The sequence below is a fragment of the Argopecten irradians genome, chromosome 1, assembly GCF_041381155.1.
Source record: "Argopecten irradians isolate NY chromosome 1, Ai_NY, whole genome shotgun sequence".
Classification (NCBI taxonomy): Eukaryota; Metazoa; Mollusca; class Bivalvia; order Pectinida; family Pectinidae; genus Argopecten; species Argopecten irradians.
In genome coordinates, this window is record NC_091134.1 from 43,687,804 (window position 1) to 43,712,348 (window position 24,545).

Here is a 24,545-nt window from a genome sequence, read left to right on the forward strand (position 1 = left end):
TTTTGTTCCCTGTAGTCACGAGACGTCTGGATAATTGAGTTCGTCGCCGACCATATAAATTGGTAAATACAGGTTAACCTTGACATGTATCTGTTGTTTCACGGACCGTACTCGTGGTGATTTCTCTCGTGTTTTGCCAAACTCGCTTATCTTATTCTATTGTTCGGACTATACACATACTATAGCTCGAGCAAGGACAAAGAAGGTATGCAACATGCTATTATTTTTAAAGATTATATACACATGTACTTGTATAGCATTTGTCTTCTACCACAGCATCCACCGCCTGTTTAACAAATGTGATGACATTGAAGCAATATGCTGTAATTTAAATGAAAATATAAAAGGTTGTTGATACTTACAGTGTTTCTTATCAGTAACGCTTGGATCTGACAGATAATCCGACCTTGTTTTACTAATAAATTGGCTTTGTAGCTCTAATGCTAAGCTATAATAAACCCTATGTATGCAGTTTTAAGTCCTGAAATGCTAACGAAAGTATTCAACAACGCATTTTTGTGGTATAAAGAACAAAACATGTTCAAAACAGTCAGTGAATTGTTTCTAATTTGTACATGTACATGTATACTCAAACTTAAACAGCAAATGAAAACAATGTAGCTTTCCATCGAAGGCATGAAATAAAAACCAATGCAACAATTTTACCTTCCATGGGTACTAAATATTTTTCTAATGCTTTCAGATGTCGGTGTACCTAATATTGTCTTTTTGTGGCATTCTCCTTCATGACGTCACGCAGGGCTTTCTATTTGGAGTTGAACAAAGTATCAATGTGCCACGTGCTGTCTTGGCCCAGACCACGTGTGGCCCAGTGAGAGGGGTATTTGACGGTAACGCCTTTGCTTACCGAGGAATACCGTATGCTGTACCGCCAGTTGGAACCAAACGTTGGCAGCCACCGGAGCCACTGTCACACGAGAGTGGCACGTGCTGGCCCGGCACGTTTGACGCTTCCGTACTGAAATCCGAATGTGTCCAGCGGTTAGGAGATAACGTTATAGGGACAGAAGATTGTCTTCATCTGAACGTGTGGACACCGACCAACATGACGTCAGCTAACTTATCCGTCATGGTGTACATCCATGGCGGATACCTTTTGAGCTTCAACAGTGACTTCCCGGGATATGCACCGAATGAGCAGCTCTCACGTGATACAAATACCGTTTACGTCAGTATGAACTATCGTCTGCAAGCTTTCGGCTTCATGGCACTTGATATACTCTCCCAAAATTCTAAAACTAATACGTCTGGTAACTATGGTTTCATGGATCAGATTTTGGCACTGAAATGGGTTCAAGAAAATATCCGCAACTTTGGAGGAGATCCAAACAAGGCAAGTCTTTTTTTAAATTATGAATAATGTTCGTCGCCATTAGGCTTTGCTATTGACGTAAATTATGACAAAAATGCAGAGTGTAATGTAAAACATCGATATTATATTTACATATGCCCCTATTTAGTCAATGGGAAAGGAGTTGCGTTCAAATGCAGTGCAGGTTCGGACTACATCTAGTTCATGCCTCGATAAGATTTTGCGTCATAAGTTGACGGATTTCAAAAATAAAAACGCGCTAACGCGCTACATTGAATATGTTTGTATTCCATTGCGTTCATAGCACCTTTAACGCAATCAAAACACTATTCAATCTCTATTTTCTGTTAAAAGGTTACTCTTTTCGGCCAAAGTTCAGGTGGTACAAGTGTCTTAGTTCTGCTGGCATCCCCATTGGCGAAAGGATTGTTCCAAAAGGCATGGATGCTTAGTGCCTCACCTCTTCTATCGAAAACAATCGCTGAGGCTTCAATAGACAACTTGGTGTTCCTCAACAACACAAAATGTAGCAATATCACATGTTTACAAAATATGTTCGCTCGTGACGTCTCCGACGCTGTGCCCTGGGACGTGTATCCATTCTGGGCAATGGCTGACCTTTTGGATTTACCTATCAAAGGGCACTTTGACGGTGGTCTGGCTATTGTAGATGGTATGTCTTCAAATATTTGTATTTATTATATGACTGGTGATTTTGCTGTATTTTGATTGGCCAATATGTTTCTAGAAAGTATTCATCAACTGCGATATCAACCCCGAAATCGGCGGCGAAAAGCACGCGAGGTTACTGGACTCAGTCCAAATACCTCTCGCGAGTCCAGTAACCTGTGTCAAAAATAGATTGAGGGAAACTTCCTTTAGATGTGACGTCATAATCACTTTTGACGTCGAGCCGTACCCAAATATAGCGTTACGGGAGTTTCCTTATTCAAAGACGTCGGATTAATCTATTGTGACGTCATTATAAATAGTCGGCAACATATTTGGCGGAAGGCAGCAAGTTTTGTAAAAGAAACATTTGCAAATATCATCCTGTTTATTGTAGTTAAGTCTTTTTGAAGATCCGGGTTAATATCCTGTAAATGTCATATAATAAAACAGTTATCGACCTATTTTCAGGTGGATACGGTGAGTTATCAACCCTCGAAAATGATATAACCCTCGGCCTCCGGCCTCGGGATATATCACTTACTCGGGTTGATAACTCACCGTATCCACCTGAAAATAGGTCGATAATTGTATATTATACACTACACAATATATATATATAGGCATATGTTAAAAGAAATGACAGGTAGGATGAATCAACACTTGTTACACGATATATCTCTGTCCATCAGGTTTTGTCCTGCAGGAGACTCCGTTTGACGCCTGGGTAAATGGACGTGGTAATGACGTGCCGTTGATTGTAGGTAAGTTTTAATGTTCTAGTATGCATCCTCCAATATAAATGATCGGAAACCCAAAACTCCAGACTATTGCTCCATAGTAGTGTAATTCCCCCAAAAAACTTTTTCCTTTTGTCCTTCTTGTGCTTGGTATATTGTGTCGCGTACCTAAACCAGGTCACTATGCCCTCCTGCCACCATAGAAATAAATCATTGCCCGAAATGTATCTCTCCTTTCAAATGTTACATTCAAAGATAACTTGTCTTGACTCTCTATCCAATAATATGAGACATATATACTACCATACTTGATATATGGGTGGTCCATCAGGGCGATAGTACATCAGATGGTGCATACGGTGGAGACTATTTTTTATTTTTTTTTATTTTTAAATTCGTCAAATTGTCTTCTTAATGTTGTTGCGCATGGTCTTCACGTACATTTGCTTGTAAGCTCAATATTATTTCATGATTTGTTATATTTCTTTTGGAACATTCAATCCACTTTAGTTGATTATTAATTCCGGATTCGGACAAGAATATGAAAACATGTTCTTGCAGGAGGTAAAAGATACATGTATTTTATCGAGAAGTCATATGAGTTATGACACTCGGTTATTTATTTTTTTATTACCGGTTCTATAAGATATTGATGAAGATCGATTTATGAAAGATATATTATCTGGCAAGCAATTTAAAACGCTGCACTTTACTATGGTTTTAAACATTTAAAAGGATTGAAATTATTTGACTAACAATATTTCGTTGTAGGTACTACTGCTCAGGAAACTGACTTCGCCATTTTCCCAGATAAACTGGTAAACAAGTCTACGTATGAAGAATATGTTTTACGCAACCTTGGCACATTCGGAACAGACATTGCCAAGATGGCGCTTAGACTATATCCGGTAGGCAAGGAATCGGTGAGACACCAGTTCACTACCATGGTCTCTGATGTACGTACAGGGTGTGGGAATGATGTCATGGCGCTCTGGGCTGCCGTAAATACCAATTCTTCTGTTTATCGCTATGTTGTGACGTCACAACCCTCAAAGCCAGTCAGGCCATTCGGGATAGCTTCGGACACTAGTCTATCATTTCATGCCTGGGACAGCTATGCGTTTTTCGGAACTCTTCCAGAGATCATAGCCCATCCATCTAGCAGTGATATAATGTTTGAAGCAAACATTCGACGGGAGATTCTGTCATTCGTAGAAACCGGAAGTCCCTATTCGAAGGGTTGGCTTCCTTTTCCAGGAAATGTGGCAATTCTATCAGATGATACTACAATAGCTTCCGGTTACCACGCCTATCAGTGTGACTTCTGGATGCAGAATGGATTCTTTGATTATTCATGGGTTAATTAACTAATTAAAAAGATAAGAAATCGAATTTGTTCTTCTTTTGCCCAGAGATATATTACTAGTAAATGATATTCTTATTATTGCTGGTATATAGTGAACCACAGCTGACGTAATATCATAATGAGAAGTTTATCTCAGGTTTAGTATTGTAATGATCGAACACAACAATACATAATTTTATTTATCACACAATCCGCCTGATATCCAGTGATTTCGCCCGTGTAATATTTTTGCGTATGTCACTAGTTTAATATGACCTGGAGCGATTTGCATTGGTTAGAAATTCATTGTGACGTCAGACAGAAACAATAAAATGACGTCAGTAAAAATGACCTGACGTCAGGATTACGATCACGGCGGGACAAAATGACGGCCTCTGCTGGATTTTCGGAACACGTTTTGACGTGAAATCCTTTGTTGTGTAGGTATTTGTAGTTACATGTATGTGATAAAAAGTATCTTAAATTTGTGTTCATTCCAAGGCTCTCAAAAATAAAAACCTCTTAGACTCGTTTCATAAAACCTCATATGAAATGAACACTCATGTAAGATCCTATATATAACCTGAGATAAACTTCTAATTATGATATGACGGCATCAACATGGCGGCCATCGAACTGATGACAAACCTTGTAATATCTGATATTTGCGAAATGTTCTTTTAAAAATCCCAACTGCCGTAAATAATGATGTCATCACAACGTTAAATTGAAGAAAATTAACGTTTTAAAGTTTTTGTTTGTTTCAAATGAAACTAAGATTATACAGGTTTCATAGTCATGATGTTACCAAGGTGGCAACAGAAGACCTTTTCAGGGCATACACGTAATTAATCTCTTTCCATGCAGAATTATTTAGCAAAATGGAAACATCCCGAATGTATGTGGCACTGTATCACTCTGTGGGGATATTAAAACAAATCCTAGACCTCTGGTCCGCTCTACAATATTTAAGGATTCACTTGAATAGATTTGAAGCGGTTTATGATGAGAGTTCACTCAGATTTTTGTGTTATATCTCCATAACATCAAAAAATATTCAAATTAATCCTTATAATTCAATTTACTAAAGATAATCTCTTCAATATTAAAAATCATTTTGAGACTCTTTTGTCTACGAAATCATTACGCCGTCATCTCAGCCAATCAGAAGCAAGGAATTTTTTTAAGCCAATGAAAATGCTCGTAACAAGCAAAATTGAATTATAAGTATTTAATATAACCAAACAAAAGACAATAACGAAGTACAATATATAATGCTCAAAATATATTACCTGAAATTGATTATGTTGGTAGACATTTAATCATTGGTTGGCCTTGCTTTATCAAAACCTTGGCGTCTCATAACTGAACATATACATTGTAGTGATATGATAACTAGTATTGACTACTACGGTAAATAATTAATTTTTCTTTGTTTTCATACAAAATCTGGCTTTCTGATTGGCCAATATTTTTTTTGCATACCACTATGAAAAAAAAAAAAAATCCGAGAATGGCGCGAAACTCCGACATTATCGTGACGTCACAATAGAAACATTGACGTTGCGTATTGATTCGGAAAAAAGAATCCCTTGAAAAACCACTATAATGTTACATTTAAACATACTTCATTTTATCAAATAGAGTATAAAATTAATTATAAGTATTGATGTCACTATTTTTTAATTTTATCGGGGTATGAAAAAAAAATTGTTTGCAAACTTTTGTGAGAATCCGCTACGCGGATTCACACAGTTTGCAAACAATTTTTTTTTCATACCCCGATAAAATTAAAAAATAGTGACATCAATGCTTAAATAAATTATAATCGGTGGACGGTGGAGTTGTGTATGGCAAAAAATAATGATATCTGCATTTCTACAACAATTAGAGATATTTGTATTTAAATTAGAGATATTTTAATTGAATTAGGGGTATATTTAATTGAATTAGAGATATCTGTATTTGAATTAGAGATATCTCTATTTAAAATAGAGATATCTGCATTTCATTATAAATAATCATGACGGAAGTAAAGCAGTAGTGACGCAAAATGGCGGGGAATGCGGTCTAGACCGTGGTACAACGTATCCGCTTTTAATACTATTCAATTAATTTATAGCTGCAACAGTATACAGTTGTTGACTGGGGTTGAAGTTCCCGCTGTTGTCCGTAGACTAGTTGCCATGTTCTGTTCTTAAGAAATCCCCTCCACATGGCAATTTTATCGGTTTAGACCTAAATTTACCATGCATGCCTATGCCATGGATTCTTGATATTTAACATGAAGAAAGATATCTCAATTACAATTAAAGATATATGTAATTCAAATAGAGATATATTAAATTTAAATAGAGATATCTGTAATTTAAAGTAGATACATGTATCTCTATTTTCAGTAGAAATAGAGATATCTGTATTTAAATAAGACATATCTTTAATTAAACAGAGATATCTTCATTTCAATAGGTAAAAACCAAAACGGCTTGCCATAGTTTTGTAGTGTTTCGAATTCGAAATACATGTAACAATTATGGAAAAGATTTATTTAAAAACATCAAAAACAAAACGCAAATGACTGCAGAAAAAATACAGTAAAATACATTGATAGGCTTGTAACACGAAGAAACCATACATGCAATTATTGTGAAACCTATTTCTAGGCCTAAATACTCAAGTAATAATTACATGTATTAATTCAATGAAAATCAACAACATGGCCAACCAATTGGCTGGTCACATAAATGTCTTCTTGTTAACTGAAAAACTGCATGATTTCTTGTTCAATGTTTAATTATTACGAAAGCCGATTAGGCTCATTTTTGCAGATGAAAAAAATCGCGTTATTACTTTTGCTTTTAATATCTTTATCTAGTATTGCTAAAAAATAATATTTTAGCTTCAGATATAGACCAAGTTCAAAATAAAAATTTACCAAGTCGTTGTATTACATAAAAAATTAATGGAAAAGAAAGTACATTCCGTATTCGATTCAATAAGCGCCCATGTTTCTATAAGCGCCCCTCTCCCTTTTGAGACCTCAATTTTAATTTCCCTGGTATAAATAATTGCAATATTTTTATCTTATTAAGCACCTTTACATTATCTACATGTATCTAGATTCTATCTCAAATCTGTCTATCGTGTCCACGTGATTGGTAGCTTTAAGGGGATAAACAATATTATTGGGGATAAATTAATTGATTTGCTTTGATTAATTATGTAATATATTGTAAAATAACACATATAAATTCCATCACACACTTAATATTTTCCCTTTCACGCGAGGTGAGTTTACCTCAAAGTGTAACAGTACTTTCACTACTTTGATTATAGGAAAAACTTCTACGACTGTACCTATAAGAGTTATTCCCCGTGAATTCATTCTTAACTTCCTGTTCTTGATCTGCATCTGCGATTTTACAACAACAAGCGTAAATCCACAATGTCTTGTGTAAACTACAGCAAATGGGATCATATTGAGGTAAAAAGAACAAACACATATTATACGTTATAGAATCGTGAAATTGTAAACATTTTTTTTCTAAAAGATAAGATTTTAAAAGATAAGTAACCGACGTCTGTCTGCAGAATTTTCGAGAATCTGATCAGCATCTCGATTATCACGCTTTGTATGTGAAAAAACCTGTGGTATTTTATGTAAGAAAATTGCATTCCATTGAAGTGGAAATAAAAACTGTATTGGAATTTGGAAACAGATCTCAGAACCTTTAACGTTAGAAGTATCAATCGAGTCGTATTTCAAGCGTTCACCCGTTCATGGATGACTTTAAATAATGAACACATCTAGTATAGCGGACCCCATTTTTTCCGCGAAATATCACGAGTTTATTGACGGCGACCTGTATATATAGAGACCGCGTGAGCGGGCGGTCAAAAATTAAAAATATGGGTTTTTATGCAAAAAAATGTTAAAATTTGAGCTTACCGTGTCCTTTTTTGGTTAAAAACTGAAGTTTTCAACAAAGTTTTTAACTAGGGATCATGCGGAAAACATTGTAGACTGTACGAGAAAAAAATTCGGGATTTCGTTTTGGTTGTTAGCCGAGCACGCGCTGAACATGCGCAATGAGTGATTTTACGGACTTTGATTTTATTTGTAAACACAAGTACACGTGTAGTTTACGATGGTGACGATTCGAATGAATGATATATGACAGAAATAATGAAAACGTGGCAATATCCATCCACTGGCTTATTGAAATTGGATCATTATTCAGTTTGTCAGGTAAATATTGCTCAACAGAGGAAAAATTTGGCGTGGAAAAGACAGCGACTCAGTGTTCACATGTGCTGGCCATGGTCCAAACATTATCGAAGATCACACTGAGGCCAAAGTTCCTTTCAAACGTCCTAGAATTGTTTTTTTAGATATTTCAAATGCTACAAAAACAGTTAAGATGAGTTCAAGATGTAAAATTGAGGGTTTTTTTTTCTTTTCTCGGGGGTTTCACCCCCGAACCCCCGTCGGCTCTTCGAAGCGGTGATTCAAAATGGCGACATATTTACATGACCCGTAGCAACCTCTGACATGCGCACTGATTATTATGTTTCTAGAAAAAATAGATAACAGCAGACATACCAATTTAGACGAAACCTGCGATCCTCACAGCCCTAAACAAAAAACACAATCCCAAAAAACTTTTTCTCGTAAATAACGTCTCGACATCACAGCCCAACGGGAAGGACGGGCATCTATTGACAGGACACAACTGACAAGAGCAACATCTTAAACCAACCAATTCCAGTCTGCCTTCACACATGAACAGGGGGAATACAAACCAAACCTGACAGAAGGACCTTCACCTCACCCCAATTATTGCCAGACATCCACATAACACAAACAGGGCAATAACACAAACTACGATGAACAATATAAACCCGCATAAAGCAAACAGGCCCCCCGACAACATCCATGGCAGAGAATAGTGAAGAAACTCAAGAGACATCACAGCTCCAATCCTTACAAAAAATATTTAACATTGGCTCCACTCACGCACTTGGGAACAGCTTCCCCACGACCTGGGAACACGCAAATGTCACATCCCCATTTACAAAAAAAAAGGCGACAAATAACAATCCTCGCCCCGCAAAACTACAGACCGAATATCATCACATGCATCACATGCAAATTAAATGTTAACATAATAATCACCAGCGCCACATGTCACATGGAAATACAACAAACATACTTTACGACAAACAACACGGGCTTTAGACCTTCCAGATCGTGTTGAAACCCAACTGGCCCACGTATCATACCACTGACTCTCACAAAACACCAACAATATAACATGCTGACAGACATTTCATAAATCATGGACTTTGCAAACAGCCTTTGACAAAGTACCACACAACACGCCTTCCAGTACAAACTCAAATACTACGGCATCACAGGTAACACACATGCATGGATAACAGATTTTCTTTCCACATCGCCACCGGACAGTAATACTTGAAGGGCAAACACTAACACAAATTACCAGTAACATACAGGAGTCCCTCAAAGGAAAACCTGTCTGGGGCCCGCATACTTTTCTTAAATATATATCACAACCTACATGAATAACATGAAACACAGCAACCTTAGACTTTTCGCAGACGATAGTATCATTTACAAGACCATAACACAAACAAGAAGTACACACAGAAACTACAATAGGACCTTGACAATGCAGGACAATGGGACACACGACTGGCTAATGCAATTTTCACCCCGACAAAGTGCACACGTCATCTCCACTACCACCAAACGCAACAAATCCACCACAACTTACACTCTCCATAACACACTCAACTTGAAACACGTCACAACACAACGTAAATACTTAGGCCTCACACTGCAAAACAACCTCCAATAGGGGACAAACACAATAAACAACATCACCGCAAATGCAAACAGAACACTAGGTTTCCTATAACCGAAACCTCAATCAATTCACCACACATTTAAAGAAACACGCATATAAAGCACTTGTTAGACCCAAACTTGAGTCAGTACTGCTCCTCTATCTGGACCCACACAATACCTTGGCCAAATACAACAAATAGAAAAAAACTCAACGCAGAGAAGCAAGATATGTACAAAACAGGTATCATAACACTTCATCAAGTCTTCGGGGGGGGACATGTTATAATACACACCAATGGCCAACACTACAAAACACGCCAGTCTACAATCACGACTACATCCTCCTATAAAAAATCTCACACACATCTCGTTGCCATCAACCCAGAACAATAACCTAACACCTGTTAGACACCCGTGCACTAAGACTACACACATCCCTATGCAATACAGACACACTTCTCGCCCGCCTACAAAGATACATTTAAGTACACTTTTTCCACACACCATATCACAATACAGGAAATGCTCCTCCCCCTGTGGCAAACAGTTACAAATAACACTTACTACTGGAGGGCTTCAAGGCAAACATAAACAACGTAGCCCTCTGAGAAGCCCCCACTCTCCACAAATAAACATCCTCATTTTTTAATCATTATTTTTAACCTAACTACCTTTTATCTATTCCAGCACCAGAAGAAAAAAAAAAAAAAAAAAAGCACTGTATATAACCCCTGTCCCCCACGCCCACTTCAGAGCCGATTCACTCACCTAAAAACGTCTCACTATTGACGGCTTGGTGACAAACACAAAGAAGAAGAAGTAGTATCGATCAAGTCCGTAATTCAAGCGTTCACTAGTTCTCATGGATGACTCTTAACTAAATGGACTACTTTTCGATACTTGAAACATTAAGATATTAAGCTGGGGGGGTTGAGTTATAGAATGTAACATGACTATGTGGACATACAAAATACCCCATATATATGGGCAGAAGGACCGTTTTGATATTTATTAAATAATGAGCTTTGGGTTTATAAAAGTTATTTAGCTTAAAGTTAAAAAAGATTTTAGCTTAAAGCTAAAAAGATTTCAAACTTTAAGTTAAAAAAGGTTTTTTGCATTTTCACTTTTTTTTATTCTCTGAAGTCAAAAAAAATAAAATCTTTTTGGACTTAATAGTTGAAATCTTTTTGACTTAAAGCTGAAAAAAAAGTGATAATGAAAATAAAACCTTATTCAACTTCAGCTAAAAAAACAATCCGGTTGTAGGATAAGTATATCGTATTCCAATAATTCCAACTGCCATCCCCTTCAATTTATAATGGGTTAGGCTAGTAGTCCTTTGGTACGTTCCCGACAAGCTTTGAACAGCCATAATTGCATAAAACAAAATTGGCCGGTACGACGTACTATCACTGCATTTTCGATTAATATTTGGAACCGGTATCAAAATCAACTACTTCAAGTAACCCCAAACAAGAAATGTTCTTCCATGCCTAAAAGACATTGTTTATATGGCGCCTTCCATTATTTTTCAAGATATCCATCTTGCTGAGTAAGAAAATAAAGTGTGCTGGATTTTGAATTAATGTTCTTATAAATAATTTTTCAGTTTTGTAAAAAACCAGGTGGTGTTAAATAAATAATCTTTTCTGATTAAGTAAAAAAAAAAAAAAAACTTTTCAGCCTTAAGCGGTAAAAAAAACTTTCTCTGCTTAAGTTCGAAACAACTTTTCAGTTTAAGTTAAAAAACTTTTCTACTTATGTTTAAAAAAAACTTTCCCCGCTTAAGTTAAAATCTTTTCGGCTTAAGTTTAAAAAACTTTCTACTTAAGTTAAAAAAAACTTTTCAGCTTTAGTTAAAAAACTTTTTTTGCTTAAGTTGAAAAGAACTTTTCAGCTTAAGTTAAAAAAACTTTTCTACTTAAGTTATCAAAAAAAACTTTTCAACTTAAGTAAAAAACTTTCAACTTAAGTTTCAAAAAAAACTTTTCAGCTTAAGTTAAAATCTTTTCAGCTTAATTTTAAAAAAACTTTTCTACTTAAGTTAAAAAACTTTTCAACTTAAGTTTTAAAAAAACTTTTCAGCTTAAGTTAAAATCTTTTCCAGCTTAAGTTAAAAAACGTTTCTACTTAAGTTAAAAAAAACTTTTCAGCTTAAGTTAAAATCTTTTCAGCTTAAGTTAAAAAACTTTTCTACTTAAGTTAAAAATAACTTTTTACTTAATCTTTTCAGCTTAAGAAACTTTTCTCTTAAAAAACGTTTCTACTTAAGTTAAAAAAAACTTTTCCGCTTAAAGTTAAAATCTTTTAAGTTAAGTTAAAAACGTTTGTACTTAAGTTAATAAAAACTTTTCAGCTTTACTTAAAAACAGTTTTGCTAAGTTGAAAAAACTTTTTCAGCTTAAGTTAAAAAAACTTTTCTACTTATGTTAAAAAACTTTTCAACGTAAGTACAAAAAAACCTTTTCCGCTTAAGTTAAAAATCATTTCAGCTTAAGTTAAAAAAACTTTCTACTTAAGTTATTGTTTGTTTTAAAAAAACTTTTCAGCTAAGTTAAAAAACTTTCTACTTAGTTAAAAAAACTTTTCAACTTAAGTTAAAAAACTTTTCAGCTTAAGTTAAAATCTTTCACTTAAGTTAAAAATCTTTTCTACTTACGTTAAAAAAACTTTTCAGTTAAGTTAAAAAAAAACTTTCCTACGTAAGTTAAAAAACTTTTCAACTTAAGTTAAAAAACTTTTCAGCTTAAGGTTAAAATCTTTTCAGCTTAAAGTTAAAAAACGTTTCTACTTAAGTTAAAAAACAAAAACTTTTCAGCTTGAAGTTAAAATCTTTTCACCAGGCTAAGTTTAAAAAACTTTTCAGCTTAAGTTAAAAAACGTTTTTACTAAGTTAAAAAAAACTTTTTTAGATGAGCACCAGGTTTTAAAACTTTTCAGATTAATAGCTGGTCTAAATGACTTTTCTAACAAATGCAATTTTTTAGGATGAGGGCACCAGGAGAATGTGCTAAATGAATATTTGACTTAACAATTAACAGAAAAATGCAACGTGCAATGGGTATTCGGCATACAAATATTGGGAGCCGCCATCTTGTTAGGCAGTTGTCATCGCACTCAAAGCAGTTTCGAAACGGCGACTGTGATTGGCTGTTATGTATGGAGTGTTTTCATTGAATGAGCATATTGGACTAGTCCAAAGGCGATTTCATGGTTGACTTCACATTTTTTGCATGATCACAATTTCGATGGAAGTGCGATCGATATATTTTTTACACTTAAGTTAAAATAAGTGTTATGCTAAAATGAGAAATCTAACTTAAGACAAATTCTTTTTGCATTATCATAGTGCAACTATGCTTTTTCAACTTAAGTTAGAAAAGAGTATTTTGCTAATTATCACGTTATTTAACTTAAGTTAAAAAGATTTTAGCTAAGCTGAAAAAGATTTCAGCTTAAGCTGAAAAAGATTTCCACTTAAGTTAAAAAAGATTTCAACTTAAGTAAAAAAAACTTTAATTATGTAAGTTTTTTTTAACTTAAGTTGAATTCTTTTTAACTTTAACATATCATATAAACATACCGAAATACCTAATTCGATATATCCGAGTCCACTTAGAGGATTTTGACACTGTTACAATATCCTGCTATTCCACAATCAATCATCCTCGATACTCCATGGGCTACTATCACTGACGTACGCGTTATATCCACCCTTGGACTATCTCATTGTAAAACTGGAGGCAGGAAAAAATCTGACCAATCACAGGCCTGCAGAGACTTCATTTGAAGTGTAAAAGAGGAGAAAATGTAGCGACCAGTCCAGGATTCGAACATGGGACCTCTGAACACTAGTCGAATGCATCGCTGAGCTACCTGGTCACTGATGGACCTAGTCCAATCCCACTAGAGAAGTTTACAGAGAGAGTGACACCCAACTTGAATTAATAATAAAGCAACATTGTCAACCACATTGTACCATATTATACAATTTCTTTGATGTACATATCAAAGATCAAATTGAAGCATTAAGGATGGCAATCAATAGACTATTTTCAAGGATCAATATTACTCAAAGACTGGATTTGACAAGTTATATACTGTACATTTATTGACCCATCTTTGAAACTCAATGGGTTACTATCACTAATGTTATATCCACCTTTTGACTATCTCATAATTAAACTGGAGGCAACAGAATACAATTAGGTAATTTAGGCCTTTGATATACATCAAATGAGTTGTATAACGGTACACTGTGGTTGACTGTGTGGCTTTGAAGTTGGGCTTGACTCTCTCTGTTTTCAAAGGAAATCTTTGCAGGCTTGTGATTGGTTCAGAAATGTCAGTAATAGTAACCCATGGAGTATTGAGGATATTATTGACCAAATGCCAAACTAATCAAGTGCTGAAATATCTTGGGATTCATTCTAAAGCTTGCTGACTGACTATTTTAAATAGTCTAGTAATTTAGAACTTTAAATTTGGACTAAACTAAACACTGCATGTATAATGTACACCAAAGTGGATTTAACCATTAATTTTATCAATAATTTCAGATATCTGATGACGAAGATGACACGCACCCTAACATTGATACTGGAAGTCTCTTCAGGTGGCGACACCAGGCCAGAATGGAAAGAATGGAGGAACAGAAAAAAGAAAAAGATGCTTTAGAAAAAGGAATGACAGAGTAAATATCATAAAAAATCTTTATCAGAAGAGACATACCGGTAGTAAAAATTCAGAATTCATAATGATATTCATAATCAGAGAAAGTGAAGCCAAAAGATTAAAATATAGTAATAACAGGTCTTTATATACACTTCTTTTTAAAGGGACAATTCACTCAGGCTAATTCTTTTACATAACTAAGAAGCAAAATATTGCATAAATGTATTGTTCTACATTTCTAATGAAACATATAACATAAAACATTGACAAATCCCACGGCATCAAATATTTTAATTAATATCGGTGAAATATCAAATTGTTGATCAATACTTAATTAAGAAGGTTGATCAAACGATTAAGCAATATCGATGCAGAACGAAAATTAACAGAACAGGGCTACCAGTGCAAAGTCACGCATGTTAAACAAATAAACTACATAACCACTGAGAAGGTGATAAAATGATTTTTAGACAAGACAATTCACCTAATAAGGTAAACATACTACTGTCAGAGCGATTTGAGCAGTTCTAGATAACAGTTGCATTACTCTACGAGCAAGGGACAGGGTTCGGCATACAAAAAGTTCGACCACAATGTGTAATGGCAGACAGCGAGTGAGTTTGAACATCTACACACATGTCACTACCATGGGCTTTTCCGGCATATCACAGTAAAACCGACTGATCTAATTTCCATTAGAACTGGGTTTTTTTCCGATATATGTACAAATTTTAATGTTTTCTTATACTGAATTGTCCCTTTAAGAAGAATATACTAGACACATGTAGATCCATTCATTTTTTTGCTCAGAAAAACAAAAGGCATAAAAATGTAGTACACCGTATTAATGTGTAAAACATTTATACAAATGGTGTTCCTGTTAAGCTCTCGTGATCAGCATAATAGGAGCAAGAGAACAGGTTTGCCCCTTGTCAATATATAGAAATTAACTGAGTTGTGTGTATAATCCAAAGAAAAATTGGTCTTTATAGCCAGATGGTCTTTATACACTTGTCAAATTGTGTTGAAATTGACCATTTGGGACCCTAAGAAAGTGTTTTTGTTAAGCAGGTGGTCTAAAATCTGTATGGACAGAGATGGTGGCTAATGATAAGGCATGTTTGATTGTAGAAACTGTCAGTATTTGCTGTTGAGTTTCTAAATGTCAGTGACTTGATATGCTTCACTAGGATAGCACTAGAGTTTGATCCCACTGTAACAAGGAGACACGAGAAGAATAAACACTATCTACTAAAATACTAAGCTAAGACACTTTCATACCTGAACATGTCCTTAGCTGTTGTTAGGACATAGAACATTATAAAACCGCATTAAACTAAACCTTAAGAATCAAATGCAAATACTATATTTTGATACATAAATGAGCAAGTAAATTAAACATATCTTCTTGTAATATTGACAATGAATACAACATTCTGATGCATAAAACCTGTATAACAATTCATATTGGGTTTTACATGTATATATAAACCATTCATTTCTATCTTATGAGATACAGTGTCGATAACATATATAAATTTATAATTTTAGACAACAGCGGAAATTACAGGATCTGAAAAACAAGATAAAGGATGCAGAAGAAAAGGTGAGAGATCAACCTACGATATTTTACAGAGTACATGTATATCTAGTCGCGACTTTTTTCCCTAAAAATTGGGAGTGTGACATTGACTTATACATGGACGAAAACCAAAATCAGACAATGTTTTTACATAATTACGCTATGATTCACATGAGAAAATTGTATGTTTTACTAGCTAGCTAGTTAAGTAAAGTTATACATCGAAAAAATCTAAAAAAATTCTATTGTTAATATCATACTGACTGTTTGGTAAGCTATCACTTCAGATTTAGAAATATCTAAATATTTTTCATATCACACTTTCATGTTGTTTACTTAAAATGTTGGAGAATTCTAGAAGAAATCAATCATAGTACTACTTCAGTAATTATAACTGAACTCTATTTTCCAATTTACTGGGATAATGGGCTATGAAGTTTATCAAAAGGAATGATTTGACCTTCATATCAGGCCACAGTGTCAAATAAGTTAAAATATTTTTAACATTATTTTGTTAATTATTAGTAGTCCTTGAGGTCCATGGACCTCTTGTTTAGACATCATGAAAGTTGAAAAAAAATTGCAGAACATTTGGACAAGTAAAGACTGTGAGTAAGACAAACTGAATAAGATTTTGCCGGACCAAACATTAAAGAGAATTTTTGAAGTAAACATAACTTCCCGCTATTAGTATCCAGGCAGCTGTTTTCATGGGTATATTATCCAGACTATGTTTTTGCCAGTTTCGGCACCTGTGTAATACTTCAGAGACACCATTTCTACCGACTTCCGGTACTCTATAATTGCCATACGGTTGGTCCCGACCGGATTTTAAAATAGGCGGTCCGAGTCAAATTTTGCCAGACATATCCATTGTACCGGCAAATTTCTGCTTGATTTATCTTTTAGTGTACCTGGTTGCTAATATTGGTGATATATTTTTTTCTTTGTAGGATGCAGCAGATCTGTTATCAAAATTGAAAATTGATTTGAAAGATCTGGAGGAACAAGAAAAGAAATTTAAAGAAAAGGAAGAAGAATTGAAGAAAAAGGAAAAGGTAGGTTTTGACACTTATTACCTAATATATTTCATCTTATATGTGTAGTGTATTTTCATTGTAAATTAAAAGTTTGTAGTATGAAAAAATTCAGTTTGACTTCTTAAGAAATCTGTACATTAGTTTTTACAATATTACTGAAAGATTTGTTTGACTTAAGGATGTATTCTTCTGAGGTTTCAGTCCCGTTGAAGTCTCGTTTCAACATAGATCAAAGAAGTTATGAGATTTTCAAATATAATTTATCAGTATATGTAGCAAGTTGCCAGATGCAAATTTTGTCAAAAAATTACATTTCTATTTTTAGTAGATTTTTTTATACGGGGATTTTAAGAAATGGCCCATTTGGCGGCCATTTTGAAATTGTGTCTTTTTTCGCTTCAAGTAGAGCCACAGTTTTACCATTTTTTCCTGAAATTGTTTTTACTTAAATCATTACTGCGCCATCATTTTAAGCTGTATTTAGCTAATTTTTGCTGCAAATCGTTACTAGGTTCGTAGTAATTAAAATATTTAGCATTAATATGTGAAACGATACACTTTTGTGACTTTATTTTTACATTTAATGATAATTTTGGCACTTTTATTTTTTTCTCTAAAATACTGAAAAATAACAAAAATTCAAATGGGGCAAAAAAGTAAGCACACGGACCCCCAATTTTTCTTCCTGATTTAGAAAGAACAACCGTTTCCCTATTGATATGCAAAATAATAACAAAAGTTTAATACCAGAACTTTTTCTGTAAAGGGTTAAATTTGGCAAAAATGGCTGCAAATGGTGCATTTTGTAGCTCAAAATTAAGGGGTAGGGGTAGCATATGTTGTTATTCTGAGAAAAAATATTAGTCTATTTGATCAAAACTGGTATATTTTTAAAGAAGACTACTAGAAAATGAATTCTACAAACATTCATACATATCAAACACCTCATTAGGAAATTATGGCTTTAATCTCTATCTTATATGGTCAAAACGGCAAAATTCCCATAAAATCCAATATTTTGTCAACTAGGTGTCTTTAAGGGACAAAAGCTCAAAAACGAGCACACGGACATATGTTTTTTCTTCCATTTTCTTTTATGGTATGAACTCCTTTTTCTAAAAAATTATATGAGAAAAAAAGTTTAATACAAGAAAATTTTGACTTCTCAGAGGTGTACATCCTTAAAACAAACACATTCTAAACATGTTTAATTTTATTACAGCTAACTCCATTAAATATTGACACCATTTGCCACGATGGGAAATCAAAAACTGTGAGTATGATTTTTTGATGTAAAACACTATTTATGATGTTTATAAGGACAAAAGCAAAATTATTCTGTATTTCCTTTTCTGACAGATTAGGCATTCCTTCATTATGGTATTGGTTTATAACATTATAGATACAAATGACATTTTAACATATAAAGCTTTGTAAACCAACTGATTTTTGCAGCAACTTAATTACAAATTTGACTTTTTCTTTGTGATTTCAGTTTACAAATGTACTTATTTACAATTTAAAAGGTCTAATTATATACTGTTATTTTAACTGTTTTATATGCTTTAATTTTGCAAATTTTATTCACACGACTATAAGTTGTTTTACAATACTCCTACTCATATGTCACCAGAATATCTGTTTACTGATGTTTTTGATTAAAAGTAAGAGAAATCCAAGATAATTTTAAAATTTTGATTCAATTGTCAATTTTTACTTACTTCAGGTCATCAACAAACTGCCAGCAAGGAAAAAAGATTTGACTGATGAAGAAAAAGCAGAGAGACAGGTATTACCATGTTGGGTACACTTAAGTTATGGTAACATCTTTGTCGTGACTTGTAGTTTGGCCCTAAATGACCTTGTTTTTGATGGGCCATAAATCTTGCACAAACAAAGGTTACATCTTCAGATTATAGACAATATTGACTGGTGGTATTCACTGGCATTCTCTTCTTGTGATTTCTAAAAAGTATAGCAGTCCTGTAAAAAGTAAAAGTGTTTTTAATATATGATCAATCTCATGTTAATGTTATTTGATATATTAATTTCAGGATGAGTTTCAAAAGAAGTACAAAGACGATGTGAAGAAGTTTGGTATGTTAAAGAAGTATGATGATAGTCAACAGCTCCTGACAGACAAACCCCACTTGGTGTGTGAGGAGACAGCCAACTATCTAGTGATCTGGTGTATAGACCTGGAGGTGGAGGGGGTCAGTATCATATCAAGGCTGATTTAAATAGTCTGTAGCAAACAAATACTGGTCCTTCATCTGCTTCCAATGCTTATTCCTTTTCTTGTACTAATTTTTTGTTCGTTCATATTATTTTCTTTGTTTAAAATATTTGTTCCTGAAAGTTGAAAGTGCACTGCAGTTTTGTCAATGTGACCTAGACCTTGATCTCAAGGTCAAAGGTCAAATTAGTAGATATTTAAAAGTAATGTTTTTAAATATACCTGAATAATTTTCTTGGTTAATAGTACAGGTATCCTTGATATTGTTTTCAAAAAGTTGCTTGTTTTCTTATTCAAACACTCACAGTAAATTATTTCATGGATGCCTCATGATACATATGTAATTAAAAATGGCAAGAGATAGATTTAATACTTACTCTTGATTTTTACTCTAAATTACAGAAACATGATTTGATGCACCATGTGGCCCACCAGACGATAGTGATGAATTTTATAATGGAGCTGTCACGGAACATGGATATTGATCCCAGAGCTTGTGTCAGACCATTCTTCTCAAAGTAATTTCAACTTTGAAAATTTTAGATTTAGACACTCAGATGCCTCCTTCCTTCACAAAATAAGCTTCAAGACTAATTTTAATCCTTTTCTTTCAGAAAAATAGTTAAACGCATAGCTGTCAAGTGAATAGGCATATTCTTAAATCGTTAAAAGATTATATAGCTGGTCAGCTTAATGAACGTATGAGTACCGGCATCTTTTAGCTCATTTATTCAAATGTATTGGCCTGTACATCTAATATATTGATAATGAAGCGATATTAAAGATATTAAATGCTTTACAATAATAAATGAAAAGAACTTTTTGGTAAATTCTGGCTAAAGGAATGAAATCCTGTTTAGAATACTTTGGATTAATTACTTTACCAGCAAAGTACTATTTCTAAATGCTGTTAGCATTTTAAAGTAAAGAACAAAATAAAAAAATTAAAAAAACATTACATTCAATTTGTTTGTGGAACTGTGAAATAAGTTTGTAATAAAGATTGTATTATTTGGCAGGATCAAATTAGAGGAGCCACAATATATGGAGGCATTCAAAGATGAGCTTGAGGCTTTCAAAGAAAGGGTGCGGGGAAGGGCACAAGTTCGAATTGACACTGCCATGAAGGAGTATGAAGAGGTATATACCTAGGAATATTAATCATTCATTCTTTTAACCTTGAAATTAATGCTAATATTTATTTATTCTATTTAAAAAATTGTAATAAGGTTTTGCCACTTAAAGATGCTCCACCGCCGACAGAGCATAAGTGATATTCATTATTTGAACAATAATTGGTGTTCAATCGTGTGTATGTATGTCCAATTAACACAAAAAATAAAATATATGTTTTCATTTTGCCTTTGGTGCATGCACAATCAGTACTTCATTCCATATAGGATGTAGTGTGTCGGAATTTTTTCGGGATGCAATTAATTATTTTTCATATTTTTAACTTGACTTAGAATTAGAAGCTCAAACTTTTCAATGGTGGTAATGGTGTAAAGTAAGTAACTTTTGTAACTGAAGAAAAATACTAAATATTCTGCTCCTGTGTTTGATAGTGAAAAAATACTATTTGTCGGCGGTGGAGCATCTTTAAGTACTGGTTTGTTCACAATTCTGATTATTTTCTAAGTTTTAGGTACATTATTGTTTTATTTTATTGAAGAACATGATATCGTTCTCTGTTTCAATAAAATACCGTATTTTCCCTAATGAGGGCGCCGGGCGCGGGTAAATGGCCAAGGGGGCGCCGTTATTTGAGACCATTTTTAGATGTTTTTTCTGAAACAGACTATAGTCATCTTGCTTTTAGTTTCGTATTTTTCTGAAACTTACTATAACCAACTTACGTTTTGAAGTCAAGTAAGTATTGAAATTACATAATTGTAAAGAAATGTTTGCACCAGAAGTATTAAACATTGGTTAATTATGTCTGTTTCATGGAATTTTGGCATTTCATGCTAGCCCGTTTGTTTACCATGCGTACACAAAATGGCGGACGGTGCTTTCGATCGCTACTTTCGTTTTGTGGCAGATGGGAATTACCGACAAGAGCACACAATAAAATGCTTAGAAATGATAACATTCCTGTTATTTAGGAACCTTTAACATAGATGTACAGTAAGTATTCATAAAACCTGTATAGACATTGCTAAAATGTTGTTGTCAGTTAGTCTTCATCCATACACATGTGTGGGGCATTCAAGGGACAAGTTTTATTTTGAACATGGCGTTCTCGCTCTTTCTATGTGTAAACACTTGGCGAAGATGTCCTTAGTTGTCCAATGCAATAAATTTAGTGCTTATACAAGCTGATCGGATATCTGTTAAGGTAGGTCCATACTTTTGAAAACCGCGCCAATTCATATGACGCTATACCGGAAGTTGCGGAGGTTGTTTTGAATTCCAGAATGGTTTCCGATACGCCACGACATCCCACTTGGATATTTTTTCAATAGGTGAAAATTGTCTACATATAATATTGAATGTTTAAAATCATTAAATAAATCAAATAAAAGCAGTGAAGTGAAAATTATATGCTATCTCTGAGATTTTTGCGTTCCCTGTCGTAAATGGGAATGTATTTTCAAACACCGGAAGTGCTTTTCGTCGCTATAAGAGGGGACCCGGCCGGACCGAAATTCCGGAATTCTAAAAAAAATCACATACGGATTTCCTTTAAACACAAAATTTGGAGAAAATCATAAAAACAAACATACATAAACCAGATATACTATCAAAAAACATATGAACTGATGTGGAATGTTTTTTTTGCGGCATGATTTTCAAAAAATAGTCAAATATGACCCATCTTAGCACTGGATGAAATGGGGGTAGGGTTGTGAGTTATAAACTTCAAGCTTACAAAATTGTGAAATTTTGATCGAGGACCCCATGTTTTTATATGATATTTGAAAAATATATTATCTTGGGCATATCATATACAAATATTGTGAAATTGACATGAGTTTTCATTTCCTTTTTGGCATATTCATTGATTTTTTTACGGGCGAAAATATGGCAAAACATGATAATTACGTATAGAAACGGTCCTGGAAAATAACAAAAAGTAGTTAGCATTTGAAAAAATACAAGAGTTTTGTATATTGTTCTATCGTTAGAAATTTAGGACAAAAAATCAACAGGATCGAGACTACATTCACCCTAATATTACAGAAAACATAATTTTATGAATTTTTCTATTTTCGGCCAGCAAATTTGCATGGATGGTATATTTCAAGCTCAAATATCTCAAAAAGTAGTTCGAGAACACCCATTTATCTTTACAGATTTGAAATCTACATAAAAAATGCAAGAAAATAAGACCTGTTAGAAAAAAATGACATGGATTTTCACAAAAGTATGGAGCTACCTTAAGCATCAGATTGATGTGAAACAGTATTTTTTTAGCATCTGCAAAGACAAATCGTCACAATCAGGCATAAAAATTGTATGAAATTAGTTGATTTTTTTTCAGCAAAAAACGTGGGGGCGCCCTTATTAGAGGAGGCGCTCTTAATAGGGAAAATATGGTACCTATAATTTATCGTGCTTGTATAATTTTAAAACTGATACTGTCCGTGTTATTCTATTATTGATAATAATTTTATGTTATATAACAGGAGGAGAGAAAGAAGCGATTAGGCCCTGGCGGAGAGGATCCAGTGGAGGTGTTTGAAAGTCTACCTGATGTAAGATATTTGTGTTATAGGATATTCTAAATTGAAATATCTTTCCCTTCTTCTGCAAAGGAAAGAATAAGCAGTATGCCTTATTTTGATCTTGTATGAGGCATTATAGTATGACTGACAGTCTCATTACCAGAATTAATATATATTGGATTGCTCATTGCTGATGGTTACATCTATCGTACCTGTATATGTTTAATGCAACACATTTTAACATAAAAAAAAACATTTGCAAGGTGAATGACTTTAGATTAAGTGTAATTATAAGCATTAAGTAAAAAAGTAAAAGGAGATGGTTAAATTACTTTTGGTTGGATTGTAGGACATCACAAAACAGAAGATCAAATGAATCACCTTGACCTGCTTTCAAGGTCACATTGAATCTTAGATAGAATCTTTAGATTTTCAGCTTAAATTTAAAAGAACTCCATGTCTTTCCTGAATAGTCCTTTGATTATAATTACATAGTTGTATTTTTATCTATAAATGTAAATTGTTAATCACTTTTATATCTTTTTGCTTTTCTTTCTAACCCAGGCTTTATAACTTTTCGCTTTTCTTTCTAACCCAGGCTATGAAGGAGTGTTTTGAGGCTAAAGATATTCCCATGCTACAGAAAGTGATATCGGAGATGGACCATGAGGAGGCCAGTTATCACCTGAAACGCTGCATAGACTCGGGCCTGTGGGTACCGGAAGCCAACAAGGCTGGGGAAGGGGAAGAAGGTAATGGGGACGAGGTGGAATATGCAGAGGTCAGCGATATGTCTCAGAATGCATCCTCATCAACGACGGAAAAGAAAAGTATCGATGATGTGGATTGAGTGATAGGGAAGATAATGTTCTGTGAGATGTGAAGAGGACACATTTATATTATGATATATAAGAAAGATATTTTATGTAGCTGTTTATACAATCATATCATAGTTATTCAACAACTTCCAATTCAGTGAAAGATGTGCTAGCAGAAACAGTCAAAAGTTATATACTAAACTATGATGTGCTTTTTTAACGAACAAATCGCCATGACAAGACATTTTTGTAGATCTACTAGACATTTGAAGTGGACGCTATTGGAGCTTTGTGTTCGATGAGGTTGTTGTATTTATGAAAGCAAATATTTTGCTACTTAAGTTTCTCTTGACATTGAGGATAATATTTTATGTGATTCTAAGGCGATTCATTACTGAACCTACAACTCTGTCATAGTGAAATCAGGGAGACATCCCATTATGTGGACAAAAATGAAATGAGAATTATATGAATATGAGGTATTACATAATTGTGTCATTGTATGGATTGATCATCAACTTTCATTAATTACATGTCATAAAGCATATTACTCAATGTCTTGTGA

General features: G+C 34.0%; 2 protein-coding genes across 2 annotated transcripts; both read left to right on the forward strand.

Moving 5' to 3' along the window:
- The first annotated feature begins 23 nt into the window (after nt 1-23).
- LOC138329214 (para-nitrobenzyl esterase-like) lies at nt 24-4,134 on the forward strand. The gene is made up of 5 exons (XM_069276041.1): nt 24-205; nt 704-1,354; nt 1,688-2,006; nt 2,695-2,766; nt 3,514-4,134. Exons 2-5 carry the CDS (start codon nt 704-706, stop codon nt 4,107-4,109), a joined length of 1,638 nt encoding a protein of 545 aa, XP_069132142.1. The 5' UTR covers nt 24-205; the 3' UTR covers nt 4,110-4,134.
- A 3,330-nt stretch (nt 4,135-7,464) lies between these two features.
- Nucleotides 7,465-24,530, forward strand: LOC138329237 (hsp90 co-chaperone Cdc37-like). Its single transcript, XM_069276074.1, has 11 exons — nt 7,465-7,571; nt 14,522-14,655; nt 16,188-16,242; nt 17,172-17,276; nt 18,481-18,531; nt 18,985-19,047; nt 19,313-19,471; nt 19,897-20,012; nt 20,514-20,634; nt 23,124-23,192; nt 23,761-24,530. The coding sequence occupies exons 1-11, from the start codon at nt 7,533-7,535 to the stop codon at nt 24,010-24,012; spliced, it is 1,164 nt and encodes a 387-aa protein (XP_069132175.1). The 5' UTR covers nt 7,465-7,532; the 3' UTR covers nt 24,013-24,530.
- Nucleotides 24,531-24,545: the final 15 nt, after the last annotated feature.